This window comes from Pristiophorus japonicus, chromosome 3, assembly GCF_044704955.1.
Source record: "Pristiophorus japonicus isolate sPriJap1 chromosome 3, sPriJap1.hap1, whole genome shotgun sequence".
NCBI classification, from domain to species: Eukaryota; Metazoa; Chordata; class Chondrichthyes; family Pristiophoridae; genus Pristiophorus; species Pristiophorus japonicus.
Genome location: NC_091979.1, coordinates 110,705,515 through 110,727,606, shown reverse-complemented (window position 1 = coordinate 110,727,606; position 22,092 = coordinate 110,705,515). Strand labels below are relative to the sequence as shown.

Genomic DNA, 22,092 nt, shown 5'->3' with positions numbered 1-22,092 from the left:
ATTGCTCATTCTGTTTCTAATTCTGGATGCAATAACTCGACTTCAATCTATTATCTGTATCCAGCTATCTATAATATAAAGATGTTTCCGCAGCCTCTCTCAAATGTCTGTGTTTGAACTTGATATTTTGACCCATTGTTATTGTTCTTGGCTTCAGGGGAACGTTTCCCATCAGTAGGATTTTCTGAATACAATCGAAAGGCTGTTTGTCCTGTGGCAGGACTTCTGACAGATTTAGTTTTTTCCAAATAATTTCAAGACTGAGTCGAGAACAAGGATTTTTTTTTTTTCAGGTAATGTTTAGATTTTTACATACTAACTGCAGCTGAATTAAACTTTAGATTGAAAGATAAAAGACACACAAAACACAGATGCAAGCATACATGCACGCACAAAGCGAGCGAGATTCACATGGAAAGAAGGAAAGACAAAGGAAGGGAACTAGAAAATGATGCAGCGAGTTTCTGGATTGGATTGTTTTGACCAATTTTCCATGGAAAGGATCTAGATACGAGTTGCATTTTAAAAAAAAAAGTTCTTTAAAGCTTGCTTTGAAGAGGCTAAATTTACAGGACAGCAGGAATGACCGGTGTGTATTATTTGAGAAGTACACATGCAAAAGATCCACTCTCGATCACAAAAGAGTATCATTATTACATTTAAAATAAAAACAGAAAATGTTGGAAATATTCAGGTCAGGTGGCATCTGTGGCGAGAGAAAAAGAGTTAACGTTTCAGGTCAAAACTGGAAAAAGTTAGAGATACAGTACAGGTTTTAAGCAAATGCAGAGGCAGGGGAGGGAAGAACAAAAAGAGAAGATCTGTGATAGTGTGGAAGGCAGGAGAGATTAAATTACAAAAGGTGTGATAGTAGAAAGCAAACGGAGATGGTCATGAGAAAAGAAAAGAAACAAAAGATGGGTCCAGAAGAGGTGTAAATGGGAATAGCAGATTATAGCCAGTTCAAAGGAATAGCAGATTCTATCTTTACAGATGCTACCTGACCTGAGTATTTCCAGCATTTTATGTTTTTATTTCAGATTTCCAGCATCTGCAGTATTTTGCTTTTGTATCATTATTACATTTCTGGGTCCCAATACTGTAGAAGTTCAGCAGTGTAAGCCAACTTCCATTTTCAGTGAAAAACTTGACATATCTTTGCACAGGCTATAATAGATCACTTGGGTTTTGAAAATGATTTTGAAAACAGAAGATGAAGTTTATACATTGAAGGCAAACCATTATGAAGTGCACATTTTTAAACTTCAAAAGAGAGGCTACTAGAGACAGAATGAAAAAGGATGTCTAAGAAACCTGAGCTTGAATTGTTTAAATGGCATTGTTTAAAGGAACATGTAATTACACAGCTGTGCCCACTATTTATCCAACTACAATGGGTAAGCAAACACAAGTTTTCATATCTAGAGCTACCACCCCAGGACCATAACTGCCTGCCTACATTATTATTCCTGCCCCTGCCCCCCCCCCCAACCCTGGGATGTGGGCGTCACTGGCAGGACCAGCATTTATTGCCCATCCCTAATTGCCCATGAGAAGGTGGTGGTGAGCCGCCGCCTTGAACCGCTGCAGTCTGTGTGAAGGTACTCCCACAGTACTGTTAGGGAGGGAGTTCCAGGATTTTGACCCAACGATGTTGAAGGAATGGCGATATATTTCCAAGTCAGGATGGTGTGTGACTTGGAGGGGAACTTGGAGTGATGGTGTTCTCATGCGCCTGTTGCTCTTGTCCTTCTTGATGGTAGAGGTCGCGGGTTTGGGAGGTGCTGTTGAAGAAGCCTTGGCAAGTTGCTGCAGTGTATCTTGTAGATGGTACATACTGCAACCACGGTGCACCGATGCTGGAGAGATTGAATGTTTAGGGTAGTGGATGGGGTGCCAATCAAGCAGGCTGCTTTGTCCTGGATGGAGTTGAGCTTCTTGAGTGTTGTTGGAGCTGCACTCATCCAGGCAAGTGGAGAATATTCCATTGCACTCCTCACTTGTACTTTGTACATACTGGAAAGGATTTGGGTAGTCAGGAGGTGAGACACTCGCCGCAGAACACCTTGCTCTTGTAGGTACAGTATTTATTTATGTGGCTGATCCAGTTAAGTTTCTGGTCAATGGTGACCCTCGGGATGTTGATGATGGGGGATTTGGCAACGGTAATGCTATTGAATGTCGAGGGACGGTGGTTAGACTCTCTATTGTTGGAGATAGTCATTGCCTGGCACTTATGTGGCGTGAATGTTACTTGCTACTTATCAGCCCAAGCCTGAATGTAGTCCAGGTTTTGCTGCATACGGGCATGGACTGCTTCATTAGCACAGGTGTTGCGAATGGAACTGAACACTGTGCAATCATCAGCGAACATCCCCATTTCCGACATGGTGGAGGGAAGGTCATTGATGATGCAGCTGAAGATGGTTGGGTCTAGGACACTGCCCTGAGAAACTCCTGCAGCGCTGTCCTGAGGCTGACATGGTTGGCCTCTAATAACCACAATCATCTTCCTTTGTGTTAGCTAAGACTCCAGTCAGTGGAGAGTTTTTCCTGAGTCCCATTGACTTCAGATTTACTGGGGCTCCTTGCTGCCAGACTCAGTCAAATGCTGCCTTGATGTCAAGGGCAGTGACTCACCACACCTCTGCAATCCAGCTCTTTTTGTCCATGTTTGGACCAAGGCTGTAATGAGGTCTGGAGCAGAGTGGTCCTGGCGGAACCCAAACTGAGCATCGATGAGCAGGTTATTGGTGAATAAATGCTGCTTGATAGCACTGTCGATGACACCTTCCATCATTTTCCATTTTTAGGTACACTTGGTGCTACCTCTGTCATGCTCTTCTATACTCCTCATTGAACCAGGGTTGGTCCCCTGGCTTGATGGTAAGGGTAGAATATGGAATATGTCGGGCCATGAGGCTACCAATTGTGGTGAAATACAATTCTGTTTGCAGCTACTGATGGCCCACAGCACCTCATGGATTCCCAGTTCTGCTAGTACTGTTCTGAGTCTATCCTATTTAGCACGGTGGAAGAGCCACACACATGATTGAGGGTGTTGTCAGTGTGAAAATGGGACTTCATCTCCACAAGGATGAGGTCAAGTAGGTTTTTCCCTCATGTTGGTTCTCTCCACCTGCTGCAGGCCCAGTCTGGCAACCATGTCCTTCAGAACTCTGCTATCTCGGTTAGTCGTGGTGCTACCGAGCCACTATCTGGTGATGGATATAGATGTCCCCCCACTACAGAGTACATTCTGTGCCCTTGCTATAATCAGTCCTTCTTCCAAGTGGTGTTCAACATGGAGTACTGATTCAGCAACTGTGGGAGGGTGGTAAATGGTAATCAGCAGCAAGTTTCTTTTCCCATATTTGACCTGATGCCATGTGACTTCATGGGGTCTGGAATCAATGTTAAGGACTCCCTCCCAACTGTATACCATTGTGTCACCACCTCTGGTGGGTCTGTCCTGCCAGTGGACAGAGCATATCCAAGAATGGTGATGGAGGAGTCTGGGACTTTGGCTGAAAGGTATGATTTTGTGAGTACGAGTATGTCAGGCTGTTGCTTGACTCATCTGTGGGACAGCTCTCTCAATTTTGGCAAAGTCCCCAGATGGTAGTGATGAGGACTTTGTAGGGTCGACTTGGGTGTGTCTTTGTCGTGTCCGAATCCGATGCCTATGTCAATGCCAGGAGATCCGTCTGGTTTTATTTTTATAGTTTTACGCAGCGGTTTTGATGCAACTGAGTGGCTTGCTAGGCCATTTCAGAGCACAGTTAAGAGTCAACCACGTTGGTGTGAATCTGGAGGTCAGCAGATTTTCTTCCCTAAAGGACACTAGTGAACCAGGTGGATTTTTACGACAATCCGGTAGTTTCGTGGTCACCATTACTGATACTAGCTTTATATTCTAGGAGATTAGATGAAAGTATTTAACATATGAGGCATAATTTTATACGGTAATGCAATAACATTTGCAAACTGTGGGCAAGTGTCATGTTATTAGATATCATGTGATCAGATCATGTATGATCAGCCATCAGGTAATCAGACCTCCAAAATGGCACCATATAATCATTTAAGAATCTTGCTATTTTAACTATCTTTTGTGTAAATTATCAATTATCATATTCACATCTACATGAAAATTCATCAAATTCAACAAGATATTTTTATTCATAAAGATTGCATGCAACATTGTAAATTGAAATTACAGAGCTGGTAATCACTTGTCGGTAGATGTCAAATGCTTTGAAAGAACGGCGGGAATATTCTCTGGGGTTCTCCCGATCAGCTGCAATAACTTCAGAAGATTGGCAGAAAACCTGTTTCCGCATCTCTGGAGTTTCTGCCAATCTTCCATCTTCATTATGGCAGTGGATTGGGAAAAGCCCCGAGGAAATTCCCGGCGCTAATCCCTGATATGGCTGTCAATTAGTTGATGCTATTAGCTGGAGCACATTTGTTGTGAACAACATGATCTAATGTTCAATTCAAATATTTTTACCATTCCTCTACCCTATGAAGCCATATTACAACATTGAGATACAATTATTTTCTGTTTTCTACCAAACAATTTACAATCTAAATGTAGAAAAAAGTAGGCCATTTTATGTAGTGTGTGGAACACTACTCAATCTTTGGTTCCACAAAGTTCCTCTCCACTATTGCAACAAGTTCTCCATCTCATGTCCGTGTTACTCTGTCTTATAATATAGCTGCTACCTTTCAGGTTTCCATTGGCATGAGGCTCCCTCTTTTGAACAGGTTTTAACTAATGCAAATACTACCGAGCTGACATTGCCCAATTTGTGCAAATGTGTATACATAAGAAATAAGTATTCAAAAATCATAATTTTAAAAAAAAAAACTAATTTGCTTGCTGCATCCAATGGTAACAGTAATATAAATACAGCAAGTTCCCACAGCTTGCTCTTCATCCTCTGGATAGTCAGCTGGAAGTTGTGCAGAAGGGAGTTTCTTAAACTAAAAAAGAATCCGTTTTTTGGTCTAGTCCTGTTCCTATATTCTCATTCAGCCCATCGAGCCTGTTCCACTATTCGATGAGATCATGGCTGATCTTCGACCGAACTCCATATATCCATTGTTGGCCCGTATTTCTTAATACCTGTAATATATTTATACTTGGGGTCACCAGATACCAGAGGGCGCCACTGTCGGATGTCATGCAGGCAATACAGGAAGTCGGATCTTGTTCTTATCCGGTGGGAATAACAGATCGGGTACACACTCGAGGCAGTTTATAATAACAGGACTCTTGTGTTATTACATTGATGACGAGGTAAACTAAGAATTTTCCGATTTACAATGGGCACTATCGGAATTATGTATGATTTTGTGGATGGCGAGGATTGGGCGGATTTTGTCGACCGCCTGGATCAATATTTTGTTGCCAACAAAATGGAGGGGGAGGCTGATGCAGTCCGTCACAGGGCGGTTCTCCTCACTGTCTGTGGTCAGAAGGTTTCGGGCATCATGAAGAACCTTCAATCGCCTTTACGTCCAACTGCCAAGGCTTACGAGGAATTGTGTAATTTGATGTGTCACCATCTAAAGCCGAAGGAAGGGATTATCTCACACTATCGCTTCTACACGCATGTCCATGTTGAAGGCCAGGACGTGTCAGGATTCGTCGCCGACCTACGACGTCTTGCTGAGCCGTGTAAGTTCGGGAACACGCCGGAAGACATGTTGAGAGACTTTTTTGTGATGGGCATCAACCATGATGTGATTCTTTGGAAGTTATTAGTCGACGAGAAACTGGACTTCAAAAATGCCATCGCTATTGCCCAGGCATGCATGACGAGTGAGGAGAACTTGAGGCAGATATCATCCAAAGGTCGTAGCTCCACGGCAGGCTTGTCAGGTACTGTAAACAAGATTGTGTCATCTTCTAGCAAAGCTGCTCATGGCAGGGCCAAGTCAACTGTTTACGTGAAACCTGAAGCTGCTCAGAGCCCGACAATTGGTACAAAGCTGAGTTCACCCTGTTGGCATTGTGGGGGCAATCACTGGCCTCATCAACGTCGTTTTAAACAATACTCCTATAATGGCTGTTCGAAAATGGGACATCTCCAGAAAATGTGCCCACAACTGAGCAAGCGTGCTGCTGCTCATCATATTGTTGATGATGACCAATCCAGTGCTGACTTTGATGCACAACCTGAGGAGGAAGTGCATGGTTTGTATTCATTCTTGTCAAAGAGCCAGCCGCTAACTGATAATGTGAAGCTGAATGGCGTGCCTGTATCAATGAAGCTGGACACGGGTGCAAGTCAGTCGATCATGAGCCAAGTGACATTTGATGTCAGCTGTGGGACACTGAGGCTGTGAAGCTAAGCTGAGTCTAGTCAAGGCCAAGTTGCATACTTATACGAAGGACCTCATACCTGTGATTGGCAATGCAGTAGTCAAGGTGTCGTATGATTGCGTGATCCAAGATCTACCATAATAGATTGTCCCAGGTAATGGTCCAATGCTGTTGGGTTGGAATTGGCTCGAGAACATCAAGCTGAACTGGAGTGATGCCAAAGCGTTGTCCTCGGTGGATAACACTTCTTGTGCTCAAGTGTTGAAGAAGTTTCCTTCTTTGTTGGAGCCTGGCATTGGTAATTATACTGGAGGCAAGGTGCAGATTCACCTGGATTCTTATGTAAGGCCTGTCTATCACAAAGCTCAGTCTGTTTCTTTTATATGATGAGGGAGAAGATTGAGATTAAGCTTGACAGACTCCAACGTGCAGGGGTCATATCACCTGTCGAGTTCAATGAGTGGGCCAGCCCTGTTGCTCCTGTGTTGAAGAGTGATGGCACTGTCAGGATTTGCGGAGACTACAAGGTTACGATTAACCAATTCTTGCAACAGGTTCAGTACCCGTTACCGAAAGCCGATGACCTATTCGCCATGCTAGCTGATGGAAAGTCGTTGACTAAACTAGATCTGATGTCGGCCTACCTGACATAGGAGCTTGTCGATAATTTGAAGAAATTGACCTGCATCAACACCCATAAAGGACTGTTTGTAAAGGACTGTTTGTCTACAACAGGTGTCCTTTCGGAATTCGTTCGGCTGCAGCCATATTCCAGAGGAATATGGAGAGTCTACTGATGTTTGTTCCTCGAACTGTCGTGTTCCAAGATGACATTCTTGGAACACGACACCGTTGAACATCTGAACAATCTTGAGGAAGTTGTACATCGCCTGGACAAAGTGGGACTCAGGTTGAAACGTTCGAAGTGTGCCTTCATGGCACCTGAAGTTGAATTCCTTGGTAGGAAGATTTCTGCCGATGGAATCAGGCCTACTGATTCAAAAACCAAGGCCATCAAAAATGCATCCAAGCCTCAGAATTTGACAGAGCTGCGTTCATTCCTTGGGCTACTCAACTATTTTGGTAATTTCTTACCCAGATTGAGCACTTTATTAGAGCCACTGCATTTGCTACTCAGAAAATTTAACAATTGGGTCTGGGGTATGTCTCAAGATGGAGCCTTTGAGAAACCCAAGAGTCTGCTCTGTTCAAACAAGTTGCTTGTTCATTATGATCAGTGTTGTATTACCCTGTGATGCTTCATCATATGGTGTTGGCTGTATACTCCAACAAGCCAATGAGTTGGGTGAGCTACAACCTGTTGTGTGTGCTTTGAGAAGTTTATCAAAAGTGGAAAGAGCTTATAGCATGATGCATCAGTACCTGTTTGGTCTCCGTTTTGAACTCGAACCGGATCACAAGTCACTCATTTTCATTGTTTTCTGAAAGGTATTAATACCAATGCATCGTCCCGTATTCAGAGGTGGGCGTTGACATTGTCTAGCTATAATTACATTATTCGTCATAGACCCGGTACTGAGAATTGTGCCGATGCACTGAGTCGTTTGTCTTTGCCTACACCTGATTTGAAAACTCCTCAACCCGCAGATCTAATGTTGGTAATGGATGCTTTTGAGACTCCTGTCACTGCTCAACAAGTTAGAATCTGGACCAGCCATGACCCTATTTTATCGGTTGTGAAATATTGTGTCCTTAGTGGTGATTGGTCTGAAATACCTACGGAGATGTGTGAAGAGACCAAACCTTACACCTTACACCAAACCTTAAAGATGAATTATCCATTCAGTCAGATTGTTTACTGTGGGGTAATTGTGTCATCATGTCTAAGAAAGGTAGAGAAAGATTTGTACATGAGCTGCAGAGCACTCATCCCGGCATTGTTATGATGAAAGCCATTGCTCGGTCTCGTATATGGTGGCCTGGAATTGATTCTGATCTCAGTAAAGTACTAGCGTAATCTCCGTTGAGTCTTTGGTCATGGCCATCTAAACCGTGGTCGAGGATCCACATCGATTTTGCGGGTCCATTCCTTGAAAAGATGTTTTTTGTTGTGGATGCATATTCAAAGTGGATAGAGTATTATTTATGTCATTTAGTACATCTACAGCCACTATTGAGAGCCTACGTGTCATTTTCTACTCATGGTTTACCTGACATTGTTGTGAGCGGCAATGGATCTTGTTTCACAAGTCTTGAGTTTCAGGAGTTCATGAAACTCAATGGTATTAGACATGTGAGTTCAGCTCCATTCAAACCTGCTTCTAATGGTCAAGCAGAGCATGCTGTTCAAACTATCAAACAAAGTATGAAACGTGTAACTCAGGGTTCACTTTGTTGGGGTAAAAAGACTTCTCTTCAAGGTGGACTCCTTGATATAAGGAATCGACACCCGCCCGTTAATGCGACCACGGAATTACTCCAACGAAACCTCGGTTCAACCGGTTTTAATTCAAGCATGCAGGGGAAGGGTTCACGGATGAACCTTCTAAGAACAGAGGTTTTACATCAACAGTTACACATTTTTCTAGGTGTGCGACCCTCTTACAAAACCACCAATTGGCCTACTGCTATCAGCGAAGTTACATTGATTTGTTGACCCTTATCAGATTGGCTCTGAGTGGTTCCCCCCACCTGTCCATCTCCCATCACATGTCACCCTTCCATAGAAACATAGAAAATAGGTGCAGGAGTAGGCCATTCGGCCCTTCTAGCCTGCACCACCATTCAATGAGTTCATGGCTGAACATGCAACTTCAGTACCCCATTCCTGCTTTCTCACCATACCCCTTGATTCCCCTAGTAGTAAGGACGTCATCTAACTCCTTTTTGAATATATTTAGTGAATTGGCCTCAACAGCTTTCTGTGGTAGAGAATTCCACAGGTTCACCACTCTATGGGTGAAGAAATTCCTCCTCATCTCGGTCCTAAATGGCTTCCCCCTTATCCTTAGACTGTGTCCCCTGGTTCTGGACTTCCCCAACATTGGGAACATTCTTCCTGCATCTAACCTGTCTAACCCCGTCAGAATTTTAAACGTTTCTATGAGGTCCCCTCTCATTCTTCTGAACTCCAGTGAATACAAGCCCAGTTGATCCAGTCTTTCTTGATAGGTCAGTCCCGCCATCCCGGGAATCCGTCTGGTACACAATACTCCAGGTGTGGCCTCACCAATGCCCTGTACAACTGTAGCAACACCTCCCTGCCCCTGTACTCAAATCCCCTTGCTATGAAGGCCAACATGCCATTTGCTTTCTTAACCACCTGCTGTACCTGCATGCCAACCTTCAATGACTGATTTACCATGACACCCAGGTCTCGTTGCACCTCCCCTTTTCCTAATCTGTCACCATTCAGATAATAATCTGTCTCTCTGTTTTTACCACCAAAGTGGATAACCTCACATTTATCCACATTATACTTCATCTGCCATTCATTTGCCCACTCACCTAACCTATCCAAGTCACTCTGCAGCCTCATAGCATCCTCCTCGCAGCTCACACTGCCACCCAACTTAGTGTCATCCGCAAATTTGGAGATGCTACATTTAATCCCCTCGTCTAAATCATTAATGTACAGTGTAAACAGCTGGGGCTCCAGCACAGAACCTTGCGGTACTCCACTAGTCACTGCCTGCCATTCTGAAAAGTCCCCATTTACTCCTACTCTTTGCTTCCTGTCTGACAACCAGTTCTCAATCCATGTCAGCACACTACCCCCAATCCCATGTGCTTTAACTTTGCACATTAATCTCTTGTGTGGGACCTTGTCGAAAGCCTTCTGAAGGTCCAAATATACCACATCAACTGGTTCTCCCTTGTCCACTCTACTGGAAACATCCTCAAAGAATTACTGTAGATTTGTCAAGCATGATTTCCCTTTCACAAATCCATGCTGACTTAGACCTATCATGTCACCTCTTTCCAAATGCGCTGCTATGACATCCTTAATAATTGATTCCATCATTTTACCCACTACTGAGGTCAGGCTGACCGGTCTATAATTCCCTGTTTTCTCTCCCTCCTTTTTAAAAAAAGTGGGGTTACATTGGCTACCCTCCACTCGATAGGAACTGATCCAGAGTCAATGGAATGTTGGAAAATGACTATCAATGCATCCGCTATTTCCAAGGCCACCTCCTTAAGTACTCTGGGATGCAGACCATCAGGACCTGGGGATTTATCGGCCTTCAATCCCATCAATTTCCCCAACACAATTTCCCGACTAATAAGGATTTCCCTCAGTTCCTCCTCCTTACTAGACCCTCTGATTCCTTTTATATCCAGAAGGTTGTTTGTGTCCTCCTTAGTGAATACCGAACCAAAGTACTTGTTCAATTGGTCTGCCATTTCTTTGTTCCCCATTATGACTTCCCCTGATTCTGACTGCAGGGGACCTACGTTTGTCTTTACTAACCTTTTTCTCTTCACATATCTATAGAAACTTTTGCAATCCATCTTAATGTTCCCTGCAAGCTTCTTCTCGTACTCCATTTTCCCTGCCCTAATCAAACCCTTTTTACTCCTCTCCTGACTTCTAAATTTCTCCCAGTCCCTGGGTTCGCTGCTATTTCTGGCCAATTTGTATGCCACTTCCTTGGCTTTAATACTATCCCTGATTTCTCTTGATAGCCACGGTTGAGCCACCTTCCCTTTTTATTTTTGCGCCAGACAGGAATGTAGAATTGTTGTAGTTCATCCATGCGGTCTCGAAATGTCTGCCATTGCCCATCCACAGTCAACCCCTTAAGTATCATTCACCAATCTATCCTAGCCAATTCACGCCTCATACCTTCAAAGTTACACTTCTTTAAGTTCTGGACCATGATCTCTGAATTAACCGGAATGTGTTGTTCAGTGGTGTCAACTTTGCCTCAGTTCCTCATGACGTATGAATTAACCTTGCTTCCCAGGGTTTGCTATCTTGTTCTCAAACACCTGCTTTCTTATCCCGTTCCCAAGAGAACTCCAGTCAAAATGTTCTAGTTCTCATGAGATCTCATGAGATTCAGATGCTGCTATAATCTATGTTTCTAGACTGTTGACTCTCCACTGTCTTTGGTGGATGTTGTTCTGCACTGAATGTAAGTTTCCATCAGTCTATTAAGGTTAACACAATGGATGGTTCGTTAACCATCAAGCTTTGCTTCTTCCAATTCTTAAAACCCATTGTAAGTGAGTGTTATAAGCGTGCTTTACATACATAAGCAAGTTTTACATACAATGTCAATTTACAATATATTACAATCCCTATCGTAAGGTAGAGGAACTCTCGATTCCTCGGAACCTCCTAATACTGATGATCCCTACAACCTGGACCATGTGTCAGATCAATTCACTACCTTCAGTATCCACTTTAGTGACCGTATTTTATCCCCTCACAACTTCAAACTCATTTGTTATGTATATTGCTCAGTTATAGGATAAGACCTCCTACTGTTACTGGTATTTCCCTTGCTGAACTACTGATGAAGAGAAATCTCAAGACCAAGCTTTCACATGTTCATCCTGATTTGAATGATCGTGTTGAAAACAGACGTCAAAGTCAGCAATTGTATCATGATCGTACTGCTGTGTTACGAGATATCTCTATCAATGATCCAGTGTTTGTACTGAACTATGGTCGAGGTCCAAAATGGATCGCTGGTACTGTTACAACTAAGGAGGGTAACAGTGTGTTCATTGTCGTGCTCAAGGATGGCCAAACATGCAGAAAACATGTTGACCAGGTAAAACTACGGCACACAGATGAACTGGAACCGTTTGAGGAAGATTCAGTCAGTGACCCACCAACTAGCGTTCATTCACCAGAGGCCTCTGTTGTCATTCCTGAACCCAGACCTTCAGTCTCTGATGTTGTTACGACTCCCACCCGAACTGTTACTCAAGCTCCAGTCACAACTGACTTAGGACATTCACCTCGAACTAATGTTTAACTGAGGCGATCAACTTGTGAGCGGAAAGCCCCAGATGGTCTTGTATTGTAAAGTGACTGATACTAAGATCTTGAAAGGGGGATGTTGTAATATATTTATGCTTGGTGTCACCTGACACCAGAAGGTGCCACTGTCTAATGTCATGCAGGCAATACAGGAAGTCGGATCTTGTTCTTATCTGAAGTGGGAATAAAAGAGATCGGGTACACACCCGAGGCAGTTTTTAATAACAGGACTCTTGTGTTATTACAATACCTTTGATTAACAAAAAGCTATCAATCTCAGCTTTAAAATTAACAATTGATCTAGCATCAATTGCCATTTGCAGAATAGAGTTCCAAACTTCTTCTACCCTTTGTGTGAAGAAGTGTTTCCGAATTTCACTCCTGAAAGGTCTGGCTCTAATTTTTAGATTATGCCCCCTAGTCCTAGAATCCCCAACCAGCAGAAATTGTTTCTTTCTGTCTACCCTATCTGTTTCCCTTAATATCTTGAAAACATCAATCCAATCATCCTTTAACCTTCTAAATTCTAGGGTATACAACTCTAATTTGTGTAATCTCTCCTCAAACTTAACCCTGGAAGTCTGGGTATGATAGGTAAACCTATGCTGCACTCCTTCCAAGGCCAATATATCCTTCCTAAGGTGTGGTGCTCAGAACTGCTCACAGTACTCCAGGTGTGGTCTAAACCAGGGTTTTTGTACAGCTGCAGCATAACTTCTACCCCCTTGTATTCTAGTCCTCTAGATATAAAGGCCAGCATTCCATCAGCCATTTTCATTACTTTCTGCACCTGTTCATGACATCTTAAGAATCAATGTACCTGGACCCCCAAGTCTCATTTGGACCTCCACTGTTTTTAGCTTTTCATCATTTAGAAAGTACACTGTTCTATCCTTTTTATGTCCAAAATGGATGACCTCACATTTTCTTACATTGAAATCCATTTGCCACATTGCCTACAATGCCGCCTAGCTTTGTGTCGATGGCAAATTTGGATATTTGACTTTCTATGCCATCATCGAAGTCATTAATAAATACTGTGAATAGTTAAGGCCCCAACACAGATCCCTGCGGGACACCACGAGTCACATCCTGCCAATTTGACTACCTACCCATTATCCCTACCCTCTGTCTCCTGCCGCTCAGCCAATTTCCTCACCAGGTCAATAATTTGCCTTCAATTCTGTGGGCTTCTACCTTAGTTAACAGTCTATTATGTGGGGCTTTATCAATGCCTTCTGGAAGCCAATATAAATAACATCCATAGACATTCCCCTGTCCACTGCTTTAATCAACTCTTCAAAAAATTCAAACAGGTTTTTTTAGGCATGACCATCTTTTACAAATCCATGCTGGCTCTCTCTGATCAACTGAAAATTGAGAATATGGAGAAATAACGACTGCAGAGTACTGTTATATATCATACAAAACAAAATGTTTTTTTGTATTTCAGACCAGTTGTTGCATGTGTTAGCCATGCACATGCGCCTTTTTAGAATTGACTCTGCTTACAATCCCTGGACACGACTTACACGACTGACACAGGTGATTGATTCAGGGTGAGTCCTTCATTTATCATTTTCTTCTCCTAATTTGTACACACAACAAAATAAACTGAGATTAATTCATTTTAGATCCTCAGGTTTGCTCATGTAACAATTGTCTTAATACAGCAATTTTTCTACAATGGAAAATGCCTCGTTGACATGTTTTCTGCTTTTTCCAGCCTAATTCTAATAAATAACTAGTGAGTTTCCAACGTCATTAAGCTAGAATATGGTCACTCATTTACCTGTCTCTGATGTCTGTTGCTGTTTCTTTCTGTCCTCCCCTCTTTCCCCTCCTCCTCTCTCTCTCTCTCTCTCTCTCTCTCTCTCTCTCTCTCTCTCTCTCTCTCTCTCTCTCTCTTTTTCTTTCTCTCTCTCTCTCTCTCTCTCTTTTTCTTTCTCTCTCTCTCTTTTTCTTTCTCTCTCTCTCTCTTTTTCTTTCTCTCTCTCTCTCTCTCTCTCTCTCTCTCTCTCTCTCTCTTTTTCTCTCTCTCTCTCTGCTCCTCCCCTCTACCCCCCTGTCCCCTTTTCCTTCCCATCTCTTCCTCCCTCTTTCCTCCCCTTCTCTCTTTTCCCCCCCCCCCCAGCATGTTTCAGATTTGCTCCTTATAGTCCTGATGACAATTGATTTAATTCCACCATGTGGATGCCATTAGGAGTTTCTTTTATGCTCATCAAACCAAATCTACATCCTTTGAGATCAATGCTTTGTGACTTTAAGTGCAAGCAATGTCAACTGTCTGTTGCATTGCAGTCAGGTACTACTACTACAACAACAGCAGTTTGCATTTATGTAGAATCTTTAACATAAAAAAAGAAAGACTTGCATTTGTATAATGCCTTTCATGGTGTCCCAAAGCACTTTACAGCCAATGAAGCACTTTTGAAGTGTCGTCACTGTTGTAATGTAGGAAACGCGGCAGCCAATTTGTGCACAGCAAGGTCCCACGAACAGCAATGTGATAATGATCAGGTAATCTGTTTAGTGATGTTGGTTGAGGGATAAATATTAGCGAGGACACGGGGGGGGGGGGGGGGGGGAACTCCTGAGCTTCTTTGAAATAGTACTGTGGGATCTATTACATCCTCCTGAGAGGGCAGACTCTGTTCAATGTCTCATCCAAAAGTCGGCACCTCAAACAGTGATGCACTCCCTGAGTACTGCACCAGGAGTGTCAGCATAGATTTTGTGGTCAAGTCTCTGGAATGGGACTTGAAGCCATGACCTTCTGACTTGGGTTAGAGCACTACCCACTGAGCCACGGATGACACCATAGAAAAACATCCCAAGGCGTAATCAGGCAAAACCAGACACCAAACCAGAGAAGGTGAAATTAGGAGAGATCAAATAGGTGAGTTTTAAGAAGGGTCTTAAAGGGGGTGGGTAGGCAGACCGAGGTATTTAGGAAGGGAATTCCAGAGCATGGAGCGTAAATGGCTGTAATCGCCACTGCCAGCGGTGGAGCGAAGGGAGGGGGGATACACAACAGCTCAGGTAGTAGGTGTTGGCCACAAGGGATATCAAAGTTGTATCAACACACACATCTTCAGCATCCTTTTGAAACTTCGGGCACTGAGGCTAATTGCGCACAAGCAGGCCTATAGTACACCACGACCAAGTAGCCATTCTTCTGTGTAAGTCTGAAAAGTGATTGTTGGCCGTCAACATCCATCAAGCAGAAAACCTGCTCATTTTCCTTCCCTGGAGCGCAAGTTATTCACTTGAACACCCAACTGCCATTCTTGCTGAGGTCCGGTAACTTGGCAGGCTGGGGATCTAACCTGCTATTTGCTAATGTACATTGAAACACATCAGGTACCGCATTTGCAAGCACAACCTTCAGCTGATTTACATCATCAATTAAGTTGATACCTAGTAACCGCCACAAAATTATCTGGTGGAGAACTCTACACCGATGGTATTTTATACCTCTTTTATTTTTGGCCAGCTGAGGCAACAAATGTCATACACACATTGCCATTTCCGGTATGGTAAGATCTGAGATATTTATATTATGTTGTGATGCCAACTGTTCAACCAATGAAACCACTTTCCAAATTTGCTCACTTGGGCGTTCATTGCTAACTCAGAGCTGGTTTTAAATTAACAGGTCTTGTGTATTCTTTTGTAGATCTAGACTAGCCAGTGAAGATCTCCTAAATTCCAGAGACCAATTCAGTAGAAGAAAGGGTAACAGCTGACTTTCATCAGTTGTGGAAAAAATTGTTTGCATTGTGGTGAAGGGCTTTATTTAATCAATTTTTCTAAATCGGGAATTACTGTGAAGTCATTGCTCTTTTATGCTACTCTGTTCTCTAGAGACTCTATCTTTAAGGTGGAAAATGATTTCTTGCAGTTATTTGCAGTTTAAGGTCAACTGCATAATAGAACTCATTTGAAGTAGATAGAATTAAAATATTTAACAGGTCCATGAGTGTTGACATTTCACAAATGCAAAGTGATCAGTTTGCATAAAACAAACCTTCAACCAGTTGTCTTGCACAATCATAATTGTTTAATTTCTACTTTCAGAATATGTGACGATGAGAAGCCAGAGGTGCCATTATTATACCGGGATATTTCATCTCTCCTGCTCATCCTTGTTTTAACTATGCCACAAGAATTGCATAAAGGTAAGTTTTCATTTGTAGATCCTGCAGGTTGTGTAAAACCATGAAGCGTACATTTTTGTGAGCTCAAATACAATATGACAATACCTTGAGTGTAACAATCAATTAGAGCATGCCCTCACATAGCAAATTAATGATATCTTATCTACATGCACAAATCTGCACTGAAAAGATTTTTAGTATGAGCTTGGCATACTTATCGGTATCGTCTGTCCCTTTGCCTTGTTATCAGCTTGCTAATACAGAAAGGACACACGGCTTGGTAAGCTGTCGAGGCTTTTTTTTATTAGTGAAATAATGTCCTTTCAATGACCTTCATCTGTTAACAGTACGGTGATCTGTGTGATCCTTCAATCTCAGCTCAATGCCTGAGGGATAAAGATAGCAATTTACATTGAATTTTAGCAGTCACAATTGCAGCAATCATGTATAATAAGAGGTTGTACACACAAAAATGATAATTACAGTAATGCTTACTGGATGCGACATGTAATGTCAACACATAGCCTCAGGCAGAGCAGAATGTGTGATGAATACAAAGTCACAAAGCTCTTTGGTCATAGTCATCAAATTCACTAAATCTGTTTTAAGTTTTCTTTAAACAGTAAATTAAAATTGGAAACACCCATGGAAAGAAATCAGTTACTTTATTCGCTATCTAAGAAATTTTACTTCATATGTTGAATTTTATATCTGGATATGTAGTTGATAAAGGTGCATCCTGTAAGTGAAATGCTCAAAACAATTGGCATTTTTGGAATCAAAGATTGACATTTTGCAAAAGGGAACTCAACCATTCTTTTGCCCCTGATTGGAACCATGGGAATCACATTGTCTTGTTAGCAGTTAGATGAGAATTGGTATCTTTTCCAATCCTACATTGATTAAACCAAAGTAAATGCCATTACACTAGATTCTGTGAAAGAAAATTGATCTGATCCCATCACAAAGAGGCACAGCTGCAAATTGAGTCTTTTATTACAGAAAGGACGTCTTGATGGAGGTCAGAACATTTGTTGGTGCTGGTAGTGTGAAATTTGGTGGAGGTGGAGTGGGGGGGGAGGGGAATGGAAGAAAGGGGAATAAGCAAGATAGAGTGAGCAAAAGAATAGCTTTGATTGGTAACAACTGTCTCCAGACATGCTGTGTGCCTAACTGTAGTGCACATATTGTAGAACCTGTAATAACTGTGCGTCTACTGTCGTCAGAATCAGGCTCCCTCATTTAGTTGGACATAAGTAAGTTTGGAACATGGGTGATGGAGGGAGGTCAGTGAAGTAGACCACAATTTAATTTGTTTGACCTTTGGCTGAACTAAAGAAAGGAAACATACAGTGCAGCTATATACTCTCAAAACTGGCATGTAGGATTAAAAAGTAAAAATAATTGAAGGACGATTTTACGAATGCATTCGTCTGGCAAGGAACCTCATACGCTGGATGAGCTTTTCAGAAAATTGTTTTCTAAATCATTAACACTTTCATTACTGTGGTAGTATTTTTGCACAGTTGCAAATACTTGGCTAGTTGTGTAGGTTAGCTTTATACTATTATAATTGGAGAGTGAATACTGTTATGGTAGTGTTAATATGCATTAGAATACAATAATATGTACTTTGCATTGCATATACCTTTTGTTTCTTCTTGCTGGTATATTCTACATTTAAATTTGTGCACATCAGGGAAGTGCCTGTTACCCCAAGTTTCTGTTTTTGATAAATATTGTTGCACTTTTTGGTTCCATTCGGGCGTTTTAATGTTTTTTATATGAATGTTTGTGCTCATCACGGTGAGGGATGTCAGAACTGGAAATTGGAATCTTTTTCTAGTGTTTGATTAATATATTCCCAAAATCAGAGGACAGAGGTAGATTAAAGCTGTCTTTACTCGCATTGCAATGTATCGCTAATTTCAGTGGAACAGTCCTTACTGCTCTGGTATGACATTTTCATTTTGGAAAGCAGCTATCCTTCTGACCTTTCTGGGTGAGAATGCCAATCTGGTGTCACATTATGAACATATTTCTACTATGGAACAACATCTGCTACAGAAGCTCATTTTACTCTGGACCTTTGCAGCTGGAAGAAGAGGAAGACAGCTTCATTTAGTCAGTCTGTACTGAATTTGATTGCAGCTTTCAGGGTGAAAGGGCTATATCCTTAATCCCACACCTTGCCTTCTCACAAAAATCAGGGTTTTGAATAGCTTGGAATAGCCACAAATTGTAGCTCAAACAATGTAGGTAAGCAAAAAATCAACATAATAGGGATAAAGAGTACATTATTATTTAAGAAAATAAATTAAATAGTGAAATGATAGAAAAGAAAGACCTGTGCAGTTACATTTTGCAAATATTTAGTGAATCTTTGTGCTTCTTGAGGTGAGGGATTTCAGTGTTAACGATTAGAACATTTTTCATTTTGTGCACTCGGTGTCAGCGTCAAGCACTCCTAGTATCTGGTTATTGCTCTCTCTGCACTACCCCTCTAATGTGGTCCGATTTGTGATTTCTGTTTTACAACTTTATGACCTCTTTCTCTCGCTCTCTTTCCCACCCTTGAATATGAGTTTCAGTTCCTATGATTTTTGGTTTCCTTATAGGTATTGGTATGACTTTTTGCTAAGTCCTGACATTGAAATTTTACATAAATTGGAGAAAGACCTTCATATTAGCAACAGCCATGACTGGTGCCTTCCACTCAATTATGAAAATTTGAAAGATTAATTGTACCCCCAGTTCATTTGAGTAAAAGATGTATCAACAGCTGTAATAGCAAATAATTGTGTCTATCTATGGAGACAAAATGAGATAGGTGATCTAGAAGACTGCTCATATATCAGGTTGTGTTTGATTAAATTTGAAATATTAAAATTTTACCGAGCACTTTGGGGAGAGATGAAATTTGAGACGTTTGCTGGGGTGGGATGGGAAAGAGAAGATGTTAAATGAGCTTTCAGAACTACATTTCTCTGAGGAAGCATTACATTAATAGCATTTTAACCAGCATATTAATGCATAATCAATTGATCTTTGGGATGATGTATTATTCTACAAGTTTTTTTTTAGATTAGAAAATTGGGAGCTTCATACCAGGTAGGAAGAGGGTGAATTCAGTACGATGATCGCATTAGACACAAGTGATAATGTGCCAAATGTTCCATTTAAGATTCACTTGTTACTAGAGTGCAGATGAAATTCTTAGTACAATTTACGTAAATATGTAAAAATATTCTGTGTTCTAAGCAGTAATGAAATGGGTAAAGATAGAAAACTATTTTGGTAAAGCAAGTGAGATTTAATCAAAGAAAAGGTTAGTGAGGAAGACAACCATACGAGCTACAACACTGTCATTGTAACATCTCATTTATACATTTGTGCTAATGACAACATAAAAATTAGTATATGCTTTTTATCCTTTCTCTATAATTTGAAGGTATCACAGGATGTATGAGCACCAAATTTGGATGCAGTGGAGTATGAACTGGCTGTCGGCCTCCATCCAAAATCTGTAACCTTGTTGCTATAGTGATGTGTCATGTAGGCACATGTGCATACAGCATCTGCAAAATAATGGAATAGGTTACAGATTTTGGGATGCAAATAAAGCACTCGACATGTTGAGCTAGGTCATGCAGAATTGATAAAAACAAGGTTAAAGTGCAACTAGCTATCAGAATTGTTAAGATCCACATTGTATCTTTTCTTATGTGATGGGAATGCACTGTCCTTTCTGTTATCTGATCTATGAGGTTAATGTTCCTGGGCATTTTATTTTCTTAGGATGGGGGTGGGAGGGATATCAGGGATGGTGTTTTGATGACTTCAGCATTATCCCACTTAATAATATGCCTGATCGTTTCACCAACTAGAGCTAATCTAACCAGCTTCTGCCATGCAAGTTACAAAATTCCCCATAAAGCATATTTGATCACTTGGAAACCATATTTGAATTAGAATAATCATGTATACTTTTAGAAAAGTGCTTATTCTACTGTTTAATTTATATTTTCAGCTGAATTTCTCTGCTTGTCAAAATGAGTGATGTGCCCGATTTTCCCCAGCACTTATCGAACACTCCCAGGTCATGCATAGCTGAGCCAGATGCTGAGTAAAGCTGTTTCCTCTGCTCAGTAATGTAACTAGAACCTAGCCGCAGAGGGGCATTGACAGAGCCCCCCCTCCTTTGCTCAGGCAATTTTTTTCCATTTCTCATACCTACCAAAATTATTCCCTCTCTGTGTGAGAATACCAATTTAATGCTAATTTGTGATAAATTGTCGGTCATTTTTTGCTGCGGATTTCTGCCCAAAAGTAAATGGGATGATACTACCCAAATCGATTAAAACAGAAGAGTGTTTTTTTTCCCCCCATTTATTCAGCTTTTTTCCTGTTGGTGGAAAGGTTGTCAGACAGTCATTGCTGAACTTCCAGTGAAAAAGAAGGGTGGTAAGAGAAGGGATAACCAGCCGTGGATAACCAAGGAAATAAAGGAGAGTATCAAATTAAAAACCAATGCGTATAAGGTGGCCAAGGTTAGTGGGAAAATAGAAGATTGGGAAAATTTTAAACGACAGCAAAGAATGACTAAGAAAGCAATAAAGAAAGGAAAGATAGATTACGAAGGTAAACTTGCGCAAAACATAAAAACGGATAGTAAAAGCTTTTACAGATATATAAAACTGAAAAGAGTGACTAAAGTAAATGTTGGTCCCTTTGAAGATGAGAAGGGGAATTTAATAATGGGAAATGTGGAAATGGCTGAGACCTTAGAACAATTATTTTGCTTCGGTCTTCACAGTGAAAGACACAGAAACCATGCCAGAAATTGCTGGTCACAGGAATGTGGGAAGGGAGGACCTTGAGACAATCACTATCACTAGGGGGGTATTGCTGGACAGGCTAATGGGACTCAAGGTAGACAAGTCCCCTGGTCCTGATGAAATGCATTCCAGGGTATTAAAAGAGATGGCGGAAGTTAAAGCAGATGCATTCGTTATAATCTACCAAAATTCTCTGGACTCTGGGGAGGAACCAGTGGATTGGAAAGCAGCTAATGTAATGCCTCTGTTTAAAAAAAGGGGGCAGACAAAAGGCAGGTAACTATAGGCCGGTTAGTTTAACATCTGTAGTGGGGAAAATGCTTGAAACTATCATTAAGGAAGAAATAGCGGGACATCTAGATAGGAATAGTGCAATCAAGCAGACGCAACATGGATTCATGAAGGGGAAATCATGTTTAACTAATTTACTGGAATTCTTTGAGGATATAATGAGCATGGTGGATAGAGGTGTACCGATGGATGTGGTGTATTTAGATTTTCAAAAGGCATTCGATAAGGTGCCACACAAAAGGTTACTGCAGAAGATAAAGGTACGCGGAGTCAGTGGAAATGTATTAGCATGGATGGAGAATTGGCTGGCTAACAGAAAGCAGAGAGTCGGGATAAATGGGTCCTTTTCGGGTTGGAAATCAGTGGTTAGTGGTGTGCCACAGGGATCGTTGCTGGGACCACAACTGTTTACAATATACATAGATGACCTGGAAGAGGGGACAGAGTGTAGTGTAACAAAATTTGCAGATGACACAAAGATTAGTGGGAAAGTGGGTTGTGTAGAGG

At 41.5% G+C, this 22,092-nt stretch overlaps 1 protein-coding gene across 7 annotated transcripts in view; it reads left to right on the top strand.

The window, feature by feature from the left end:
- The window catches only part of ubr3 (ubiquitin protein ligase E3 component n-recognin 3), a 439,870-nt gene that overhangs the window by 333,975 nt on the left and 83,803 nt on the right, over positions 1–22,092 (top strand). For all 7 annotated transcript variants that reach the window (XM_070875678.1, XM_070875676.1, XM_070875681.1 and 4 more), the window contains 2 exons: positions 13,750–13,855; positions 16,377–16,477. In XM_070875678.1, the coding sequence (XP_070731779.1) occupies positions 13,750–13,855; positions 16,377–16,477 (207 nt within the window). The remainder of the gene's footprint in view (positions 1–13,749; positions 13,856–16,376; positions 16,478–22,092) is intronic.